Source organism: Micropterus salmoides, unplaced genomic scaffold, assembly GCF_014851395.1.
Source record: "Micropterus salmoides isolate LMB-PRFRI ecotype aquatic unplaced genomic scaffold, ASM1485139v1 Ms_hic_scaffold_17, whole genome shotgun sequence".
Taxonomy (NCBI): domain Eukaryota; kingdom Metazoa; phylum Chordata; class Actinopteri; order Centrarchiformes; family Centrarchidae; genus Micropterus; species Micropterus salmoides.
Window position 1 is genome coordinate 281,372 of NW_024040817.1, and position 11,481 is coordinate 292,852.

General features: G+C 41.8%; 2 gene segments (V, D, J or C); both read right to left on the bottom strand.

Annotated features, from left to right (window-relative positions):
- Positions 1 to 6,996: 6,996 nt before the first annotated feature.
- Positions 6,997 to 7,475, bottom strand: LOC119906665 (the record flags this gene model as incomplete). The annotated part of the segment is given in 2 exon segments: positions 6,997 to 7,316; positions 7,424 to 7,475. Coding segments are annotated over 2 exon segments (372 nt in total), but the record flags the coding sequence as incomplete, so codon positions are not given.
- A 3,250-nt stretch (positions 7,476 to 10,725) lies between these two features.
- On the bottom strand, positions 10,726 to 11,204 carry LOC119906663 (the record flags this gene model as incomplete). The annotated part of the segment is given in 2 exon segments: positions 10,726 to 11,045; positions 11,153 to 11,204. Coding segments are annotated over 2 exon segments (372 nt in total), but the record flags the coding sequence as incomplete, so codon positions are not given.
- Positions 11,205 to 11,481: the final 277 nt, after the last annotated feature.

Below are 11,481 nucleotides of genomic sequence, written 5' to 3' on the forward strand. Positions count from 1 at the left end.
GGGGGGGGGGGGGGTGTTGAACATTTACACTTTACACACAGACTATAGTTGAATGCCTGTATTTTACAGTATTACTTATTTTTCTCTTTTCAAGGCAGCAAAGATAAAGGAGAGCCCATCCTCTTCAACTGGCTGAAGGACATAGTCAACCATTTTCGGTGGTGTTGCAAGACTGCCGACACATGTGGGCAGTTTCTTGTAAGCACACAATTTTATTATATCTTTGAGTAATTTCAGTAATTGCTATATTAAGGACATATTTATAGTGTATTTTTATGTTTTGCAGGCATTATGGGTTGGCATCCTTCACTATGTCTGCAACATTCACACCTGGACTATGGGAAGTTGCAAACACAGGCACCTTGAATCGGAGCAAATGCAGGGAAAGATGTGGATCCAGAGAGACTCCCAGTGCCACAAAGCTTTAGTGGATATAGTTCTCAAAAAGAGGTGGTAGAAAGATGTTCACAACTATCTGCGATTCAGGTAATGTGGCTATACTTTTTCTCACTGATGTATATTAGTAATATTTATGCTTACTGCTCATGTATACAGAAGCATGTATTTGTTTGTTCTATCAGATCAACTGCAGACCTAGAGTCATTCCAGAATCATATCCTGATCTATGCCAGCAAGCGCTATGCTTTCAGCCCCCCAGTTTATGAGGCAAGAGTTCTGCTTGCTGCTTTGGACTACAATTTCCACCGGAACTGACCAACAATGAAAACGTTGGACAGCAAAGAGATGTACGTTTTACACTTATATAATATTCCCATTCATAGTACAATATTCAGCCAATGTTTTATATGCAATTGATTGTCTTTCCACTCAAGATTTTCTCTTGTTCTACTTACAAACTGATATTAAATGGTTGTAATTTGTGTAATTTCAGTTTCAAAAGATTGTATAAGAAGAACGGTACAATATACAGCGTATTTGCCTTGAAATCTGAAAAAACCTACGGATACATTTCCTAGTTGCAAAGAAGAAGATTGTGAAGAACAGACTCACAAGTGGAGTGGGGATTGTAACAAACTGTGGAATAAGAACAAAACAAAGGAAAGTGTAAGGTAAACACGTGAGAGCTTTATTTTTTTAGTTTCCTCTGTTAATATTATAAGCCCTTTATTCGGTGCCTCCTAGCGGAATGTTAATTTCGCATCTAAAGGGGGGGACTGTTTTTCGAGACGTACCCACGGAAGTAAGGAGGAAAAACACATTTTGATCTGAAGTCCTATAAATCTCTTAAAAGGATAACTTAGCACCTAGCTGGAACGGGAACAAGATATTGTGTGTTTGATTTGTTTAATGTTTATGTGCAAAAATATGTAGTTTAATCTATTCAACTGTGAAGAAGTGTTTTCGTATTGTTATCTCGTCATGTGAAGTCATGCTAACATAAGCCATTTAGTTAATATTGACAAAGGTAACATCACAGAAAATGTTTTTATGAGCAGCTATTCGTAAGGTTAATGCAGCCTTTGGGTAATGTTCATGCTTGTAAGAGCTAATTTTATGTTGTTTATCTGTCCTATAGCTCTTCCGGTGTTTCATGAAGAAAGGGTGTAAGGAAAGAGAAACTAGATTTGTGTTCAAAACAAGGTTGACGGCTCAACATAAATAAAGGCTTCTGGAAACATCAGTAGTATCAGCTTCACCATTGTCTGGCTGGGGGTTAGCTACAGGGATGCCTAGAAGGAGGAGCCTTCTCCCAGATGACCCCAGACAGCATGGTTTGGTGCCTCCTGTACCTGCACCAGCCACATCAGATTTGTTGCAGAGACAAGTCAGAAGAGGTCTAGGTAAGTTACACAGATTTGTTTGCCTATGTTGTACCATATTACATGTCACTGAATGATATTTGCATTACAATATAGTCTGTAACTATGTTTGATGGCACTGTCTTCAACAGGACCGTTATTCCAACCAGCATCTGATGTGGAAGGATCCCCACAGGAGATCACCTTGCATGTGTCCTGGTACTTGTCAGGCAGGATCACAAGGGAAAGAACTTCAGTTCACTGACAATAAGTCATAGCTTTTACTCTTCAAGTACACTGTGACCAGCGCATATTATTTTCAGTAGGCAGCCTAAATTACAGTTTATGTAAATATAAATAACTAAAATTGGTATTGGAAATGTTATGGCAAAGTTTGAAATTCTAACCACATGTTCAAATGTATATAATGAAAATAAAAACAAGATGTGCATCTTATTTCTTACCTTCTATTTTTTTCGATACGATAGAACTGTAGGTGAACAACTATAACACAATATCTAACTATACAACATGCATCAAATTAAAATAAAGAGGGGAGAAATATTAATAAATATATATAGAAATGTAATAATAAATCAAATGTTAACTATGTACATTTGTTTGATGCCTTGATGATGCTGAGGCAGGTTTGTGAGTACTTGTGTGAAACTGTATGAACATGCCAGGGGGCCTGATAGGAAATTTACAGTCCAGGAATAAAACCTGTGTAGTGTCGTTGAGGATCAGGGATCTTGTCTCTTATCCTCCAAACACAACAACTAGGGACGACAAGTTGGTTTCCCTGGCCTAAAGCTCCATGTTGCCAATAGATGAAGTGTCTATAGGCACCATAACGGTACTCCCTGTTGTCATCCCCAAGCACCCTGATGTTGCCTAATGCCATAATGTCACCCTGGTACTGCCTGTGAATGCGAATAAAGCCTTCTTCAAGGCAGTACTGGGAGAAGTGTGGCAGTAGGCTCACACAGTTCACTTGCTCCTGGCCACAGCATTTCCCTACAGTTACTACAAGTACACCAAGGTACTCCTGGCACTCCGACAGAAGGTGGGGCACCATGCCTGCGCTGATGCATCATCAAGGCATCAAAGACCAGGCCTGTCTGTCTCTCCAGCAGAAGGGTGGAAAGCTCTGTGTTCTTCAAGGGTCATCTCCTAAAGAAGTCTGAAGAAAGAGGACACAGGGAAAAATACTCAATATGCAATATTCTCCGCTTCAATACTCTGGTTACTCTGTCTCGATGTTGTTTTTAAGATTGTATCCATTCCAAATGAAATATACCGGTACTCATTATTACTAATAGTATTTAATGCACTACTACTATTTATCATTACTATTTATCGCCCACTTTCAGCTTTTGGGGCTGCGGCTCAACGCGAAGAAGAGCGTGCTGACGCCCGCCCACAGACTACGTCCCTAGAGGTGGTGTGGGACTCGACGACGATGCAGGCCCACCTGTCGCCTGCACGCGTCAGGTCTATTTTGTCCTCGGTGACCAGAGTGAAGCTAGGCTGCACCATCACTGTTAAACACTTTCAGAGGGTGTTGGGTCTCCTGGCAGCAGCGTCCAGCGTAATCCCGTGTGGCCTGCTGCACATGAGAGCCATGTAGTGGTGGCCAAAATCCAAGGGATTCTCCCCGAGGGGAAATCCGCTCCGTCTGATACGGGTTACGAGCAGATGCCTTCGTTCCCTGTCTGTATGGAGGAAATCTTGGTTCCTGTCCCAAGGTTCCGTGTTGGGATCGATCTGTCGCCAAACAATTATTTCAACAGACGCCTCACTCACGGAATGGGGCGTGGTCTTGGGCGGCCGCTTTGCGAAAGGCTCCTGGGAGGAGCATCATTTCTCTTGGCACATAAATTGCCTGGGAATGTTGGCGGTTTTCAGAGCTTTGAGGAGTTTTCTGCCCGCTCTCCGCGGTCGCCACGTCCTTGTCAGGACCAACAACACGGTGGTGGTGGCCCATTTGAATCACCAGGGGGGTCTGCGCTCGCACCCGTTATGCAAGCTGGCACATCAGATCCTCCTGTTGTCCCAGCAGAGACTGCTGTCCCTCAGAGCGACATACGTCCCTGGGACCCAGAATCAGGGAGCAGACCTGCTGTCGAGACAGGGGCTGAGGCCAGGGGAATGGAGACTCCACCCCGAGGTGGTGGATTTATTATGCGAAGAGGTCGGCCCCATAGACGTGGACTTGTTTGCGTCTCAAGAGACGACGCACTGTCCTCTGTGGTTCTCCCTCTCGCCCCCAGCCCCACTTGGGCTGGATGCCATGGTACAGACGTGGCCGAGGCTGCGCCTGTATGCTTTCCCCCCCAGTTGCTCTGCTCCCGGGGGTTCTGGAGCGGGTCCGTCTAGACGGTGTCAGTCTACTGCTGGTATCCCCGTTTTGGCCGACCCAAGTGTGGTTCTCGGACATAATATTGCTCCTCGAGGGCCCGCCATGGCAGGTCCCCCTGAGGAGGGACCTGCTGTCTCAGGTGGAGGCCCAGGTCTTTCACCCTTGCCCCGCCCTGTGGAGACTGTGGGTCTGGCCCCTGAGGGGGCCCAGTTCCTGGAGGCGGGCCTAACGGCGGGGACAGTCGAGACGTTGCTCAGCTCCAGAGCCCCGTCCAGGACATACGGCCTGAAGTGGAATGTGTTTGGCACCTGGTGTAGAGAACGGCCGGTGGACCCAGTTACCTCCAGGACCGTTTCTCTGCTAGCCTTTCCCCATCCACACTCAAGGTGTATGTGGCTGCCTTGGCGGCATTCCACACCCCTCTGAGCGATGAGACCACACCTCGCCCCGCCGGGACTGCCTTGCTTCATAGCAAAGAGCTAATGTGTCCGGTGTGCCGGCGTGCTTATATACTCCTCCAGTTACGCCGTCACACGCTACCGTTCTAGCAACGGCAATAGGATTGGAGTAGTTTCATTCATGTTTTCAGCCCTGCCACGCCCTGAGGCGTTCCCATAGTGTCGTCACTGACGCAGTGTCTCGTTCCCCTTCTCGGGGAACAAGGGTAACATACGTAACCCGAGACCTTCTGTCTAACGTTAGCTTCTTCTTCTTCCTCCTCCTCCTCCTCTTCTTCTTCCTTGTGCTTTTATTGTCAGTTGGCAAACAATGAATTGATGCGTTACCGCCACCAACTGGTATGGAGTGTGTATCAGACCTTTATACATCTCTGATCATGGAGAGAAATACTTCTGTGAGTGATTAGTTGGACTTAGTGGGCGGGCCACAACACGTTGATTGACAGTTAAAGAAGAGGAAGGAAAAAGCAATACACACAGGTCTCTAAGGGAAAAGCAATGACAATAGGTCTCCTTGGGGAAAGGCAAAAGCAAATGTATGTATTTATTCTTTTATTCATTCATTCTTTGTTAAATATATTTCCCCATTTATTTATTTATTCTTTCATTCAGTTCTGACACTTTGGATGTTCCATACTAAGTAACTTTACAAAGATTATTTAATTAAACAAGGTAATAGGCAAGTTATAAGGAGCAAATTTTCATTTGTCCACACAAAGGAATTTGGGGCAGTGTTTCTCTGGTGTCTGTTTTTCTTATTAGTTTCGCATATCTGCGTGAGAAGGAAGAGGGCATGAGTCCAAATTAATGGTTCTTTGGTGGGTTAGGGAATCAAGACTGAAGAAGGAGTCTTTGATGTCTGAGGTAATCTGAAAGAGGAACTTTGTTACCATGGTTACCCTGTGTGGGGGCAGTTTAGCGTCTCTTGACCTTTATTCAAAAGGGTTCTTATAGTTAGTCTCTGGGAAGTGTCGGGGTGACACCTTTATGGTCACCGAGGTCCTCACAGCCTGGTTCAGGTTGAGGTTATTCTCCGGAAAAGGTTAATGTTGTCATTTTAATAGTCATGCATAGAGTTTGTTATCTGAACTTCGGTTTTATGGCTGAAACTACCCAAGCAGCACCTGGGAGTGACCAAACCTTTCACCCCCTCCTTTGGGGGTACTTCGGCTGTCTGTTGAGGGTTGAAATTTCAACCCCCACCCTTACTCTCATGGAGAGAAAGAATTTGGAATCTCCAAATTGTTTGATATAAAAGAATCAAACCCACACTGGCTGGAACACTACAAATTCAACCAAGACATTATTTGTTCCAGATTCCTTAAAACTAGTTGGTAGAAACTGCTTCATTACACAAACTGCAAATTAGATTTTTAGTGACAAAGCAAATTTTTAAACTAGTTCAAGATAAATCAGATTTACAAGATGTGCTATTGGTAGAAACTCTCATGTTGAAATGGGTTTAGAAATGTCCTGAAAGTTTCATGAATCTGATTAAACTAAAAAGTCTATGATTAATTTATTGCATTTGAATTATGAGTTAAGTTATTATCAGCACATTATATCATAACAGTATCAGAATCAGTAGTTTCATTTGTTGCAAACTAAACTGTGTGACTTCAATATAAACATATGGATTTCAAATTGCATTGGATTTATTTTAAGTCTAATCTTTAAATGAAAAACAAACATCTGTTTCAGAGCAAAACTATTGGCAAAGTGTTGGACCTTCCTTGTCAGTAAATTTCTAAAGTGTTTCTGTTTCTGTGCAGCTGTTGATTCAGATCAGTTCCTCTCCAGCTGAGGGAGGTTTTTGTACGACGTTGTATACTATCACGATTTGTAGCCCAGTAAATCAAGAGTTTAGGAGCTTCTCCAGGTTTCTGAAGGTACCAGTCTAACTCACTGTTAACACTTGAACTGGTTTTACATCTGATAGAGGCAGTCTGTCCTGTCTTGTCCCCTCAGTGCTGAGAGCATTGACCTACATATTTACATGTAAAAGATATTGAAAAGGGTTGCAGTTAACTGATCCAGTGATTTGTGGCTGTTTGTTTTGTCTTTCTAGTTTGGAAAAATTATCTCTCAGATGTCAGAGTGCTTCCTCGAAAAACTCCAACCAGATGTTTTGGACATGTAGGCGGAGCCAGAAAACATGGAAGTCAATTCTGATTAACTGGCCCAGGCTGGCTAATTTGGATTATTCGGCAATTCAGACAAAACAGTTAAACATTAAGATATGAATGGAATGTCCATCAAGTGTACAGTATGAAGGTGCGCGTGTGTGTGTGTGTGTGTGTGTGTCCTCAGTGAAGTGTATCAGTCTCTGCAGTAGCTTCCAGCTGCAGCAGTCAGTTCAGTTTCAGTTCAGTCTGACTGTGGGAGGTTTTTGTACGACGCTTTTTCACTGTGTGAACAACCACTGACTGTTGATGTTATGTGCACTCTGACAGTAGTAAACTGCAGCATCTTCAGTCTGGACTCCACTGATGGTCAGAGTGAAGTCAGAGTTTGATCCACTGCCTGTAAAACGACCTGGAATCCCTGATGGTCGAGTGTTAGAAGCATAAATGAGGAGTTTAGGAGTTTCTGCATCTCTCTGTTGGTACCAGGCTAAGGCATAGTAACTGCTCCAAGCATATACATTCTGACTGGTCCTACATCTGATGGAGACGGAGCCTCCCAGAGCAGAGCTCACTGCTCCAGGCTGAGTCACTGTGACCTGGCCTCTGGACTCTGAGGATACAGAGACAAAAACATAAAGCAGCGTCATGGTTTTGTGGGCTTCATTTCAGAGGGACGGATGTTCATAGAGGAGAGGAGTTTGATTCTCTGGACTTTACCTGTGAAGCAGCAGCAGAGGAGAGTCCAGATGAGGACGCAGATCAAAGTCATGTTTTTGATGAGGAGGATTTCTGTGGCTTCTGTTGTCATGAAGGACAGCTGTCAGTCATCCAGTGTTCAACTCTCAGGACTATAAACTCTCCCAGAGCACTGGAGCATGGTGCTGCTGATGCAAAGTGGCTCTCTATGGAAATGCTCTGACTGACTTCAACAGGGACTTGTATTTGAAATATAGTCATCATATACATAACAAACCAACTTCTACCAGCACAAATTATCTTTTTAGCACCATTGTTACTGCTCTGTATAAAAATTTGTAAGATGACTGCTTCTGTTTTTTCTAATGGAGTTATTGCACATTCCAATTCTAATGCTGTGTCAGTACCAGAACAGGTAACAGGTAGAGGTTACAAAGAACTGTCAGTCACCTGCTGTGCTGTGTGAATTTTAATGCTTCATTTGCAACACTTCATTTGCTGTCAGTGAACCCAGACTGGATGTTAACTGTAAGTAAATTTGACTCTTTTAATAACCAAAGTTAATTTAATTTCATAACTGTAGACATTGCTGTATTTTAGCTGTTGCAATGATTCTTGAATGCGCTACATTATGTCCTCCAACAGATTTTGTATCAGTACCAGTTTTGTATCACAAGAATTAAATTTCAGCAGTTTCAAGATATCATGTTTTCGGTCTGACAAAAAAAAGTATTTTTCATATGTTTTAATTGATCTATGTGAAGATTATTGTAAAATGTATTTTTTCAACCTTACATGTTTGTCATTTGCTTATTAAAGGTTCAGTGTACAATATTTAGGAGGATCTTTTGACAGAAATGCAATATAATATCCATAACTATGTTTTCAGTAGTGTATAAAGACCTTACATGATGAACCGTTATGTTTTTATCACCTTAGAATGAGCCATTTCTATCTATCTACACCGAGGGTCCTCTTACGTGGAAGTCGCCATGTTTTTACAGTAGCCCAAACGAAGAAACTGCTCTACAGACTGTGTTTTGTCACTACATTGAATACATCTGAAAAACAAGCAGAAGAAGAACAACAACAAGTAACGTTAGTAGTAGTAGTAGTAGTAGTAATTTTAGCAGTAGTAGTAGTAGTAGTAGTAGTCTTGTGGTTTATTAGAAGAGAAGTGAAATTTGGACAAATGGAGGACCACACATATTATTTAACCCAAGAGCCGACCTAACGTGTCGGCCATCGTAGCTTCTCCTGCGTGCTTGGAAAAGAAGGGCTGAGCGGTGACTGATGGTGCATTCATGTGGTGTTGGAATAATTGGATTTATTTTCCTTTTCCTTTATTGCAAAAAGAAGAATAAAGTGTAAATGGGACATAAAAAAGTATAGAAAACAGCATACAAATATAAGAAGACACAAATAATAAAAACTTTGGTAGTCTGTATCATATATAAATATTAAAAGAGAACCATGTGTTGAAAGTTTTCACAGCCTTTTTATTGTTGGATTTAGAAATTAAATTGCTCTGATAATGCTAATCTAACACATCTTTGTAGTAGCGTCCATGTTGATTCCACATTCCGACATAAAAGCGCATGAACACACCAGAAGTCGGAAGAACGACTTCACAACTCGGGAAATGGGACCATCCGAGGAGCACGTGAATGCACAGTGAGCCGTTGGTTGCAAACTGCCACCCTCACCACGAGATGCTACTAAAACTTACACACTGAACCTTTAAACATGAATGCATCACAGGAACAAAATGTCATTTTAACTTCTTTAAATTTGTTGTTTGTTGCCATGGTTCAGCAGTGATGCCTGCCTTATGCCAAAGTTACTGATCTCAGCAGATGAGAAAAGAAACCCTTCTTTTACATATGTCTCAAAATCTGGCAATCTTTAACTCTCATTTGTAAGTTTTTGAATATTTACTGCGTGTTGTTATGCTCTTTATTGTTGATCAATAAGGCAGAGACTAAAAAGTTTTATCCAAATTCATGAAAACTTCACATCTGCTCTCTCTCTCTCTCTCTCTGGTTCTGTCTTTTTCCCTTTACACGTTTTAACATTAAGTGTTCTTGTCTGTTGTATTATTAGTGGTTTTAATAGTTCAACACAATAAAAAATCTCATCAAATACTGCTTTCCTTGTGGATTATATTTATATATTTTTTTCAAGTTTGACATGTCATGATTTTCTTTTTTTTGCCATACATCTAATAATAGGACCAGTCATTTGAATAAGGTATGAAGACACAATAATAGCAAGACTGTCTTTTTTTAATGTCACTTGTTCATACTTTAATACCTGGGGTACCATTAACTATAAAGCATGTTAATATAAAACCACCGTTTATCTCGTATCACAGGTGATTCCTCTTAATGAAGATTTATATGTTGTTTAGACCTAATTTGTAGCCAGAAATGATGGTAAGTTTTATTTCTCTGAATAAATGTAAGAATGTCAGGAATCTTATTTTTAGCAACAGAAATACAGAGCAGGATATAATCAGCATAAAATGATACAACATGACTGTGAGATTTTAACCCCAGGAATGTTTTAAACAACAGGCCCAATGAAAGTGATGACAACTCAGTCTGTGTATGTAGAAAAAAATAAAGACCTATTCATCTCATCAGTGGTGTCCAATTACGGGAATAACTACGGTCTTTGTTTTTAATAATCACATTCCATTAGAGACCGGGTTTACAACAGGGTCAGATAACTATTATTTTAAAAGATCAGGGGACAATAAAAAAAGGCATTAAGGGCCATGTACAGAACACATCTGATAGTTTTGTCAGTACAACCAGACAGTGTTTATCTGTTATCCTAAAGCAGGTAGGAGGTGGTGTGAAAGGAAGCCATTTTAACAGAAGCAGTAAGTCTGTGCTACATGTTGTCCTTCACATCTGCCCTCTCTGTCCTGCTCTGCCATCTTTGGTTATGAAGGTTAATGGTGCTGATGTGTGTTCATATTTTATTTTAACTGGAAATAGCTGAAAAAGCTGAGATCCAGTGAGAGGCTGAGGTCAAAGGTTATGACTGATACCTTTCTCATTAACTGTCCCAGTTTGGCTCTTTTTATTAATTGGCAAACCAGACAAGACATTGGGATTATAATGAGATATGGATGAATGGAGAGAAGCTGTGATGGAGAAATTTATGTGTGTGTGTGTGTGTGTGTGTGTGTGTGTGTGTGTGTCCTCAGTGAAGTGTATCAGTCTCTGCAGTAGCTTCCAGCTGCAGCAGTCAGTTCAGTTTCTGTTCAGTCTGACTGAGGGAGGTTTTTGTACGACACTTTTTCACTGTGTGAACACATACTGACTGTTGATATAGTGAAAACTCTGACAGTAGTAAACTGCTGCATCTTCAGTCTGGACTCCACTGATGGTCAGAGTGAAGTCAGAGTTTGATCCACTGCCTGTAAAACGATCTGGAATCCCTGATGCTCGAGTGCTAGCAAAGTAAATGAGGAGTTTAGGAGGTTCTCCAGCTCTCTGTTGGTACCAGGCTAAATAGTGGTTTGGGCTGCTATAGAAAACATTCTGACTGGTCCTACATCTGATGGAGACGGAGCCTCCCAGAGCAGAGCTCACTGCTCCAGGCTGAGTCACTGTGACCTGGCCTCTGGACTCTGAGGATACAGAGACAAAAACATAAAGCAGCGTCATGGTTTTGTGGGCTTCATTTCAGAGGGACAGATGTTCATAGAGGAGAGGAGTTTGATTCTCTGGACTTTACCTGTGAAGCAGCAGCAGAGGAGAGTCCAGATGAGGACGCAGATCAAAGTCATGTTTTTGATGAGGAGGATTTCTGTGGCTTCTGTTGTCATGAAGGACAGCTGTCAGTCATCCAGTGTTCAACTCTCAGGACTATAAACTCTCCCAGAGCACTGGAGCATGGTGCTGCTGATGCAAAGTGGCTCTCTATGGAAATGCTCTGACTGACTTCAACAGGGACTTGGATTACTCTGATGATGCTGTTTATCAATGGATCAATCACTTTATTAGAGTATTGATTGGATCTATTAATTCTCTTTCATATATGGATTTGTCCACAGATAAAAGTTC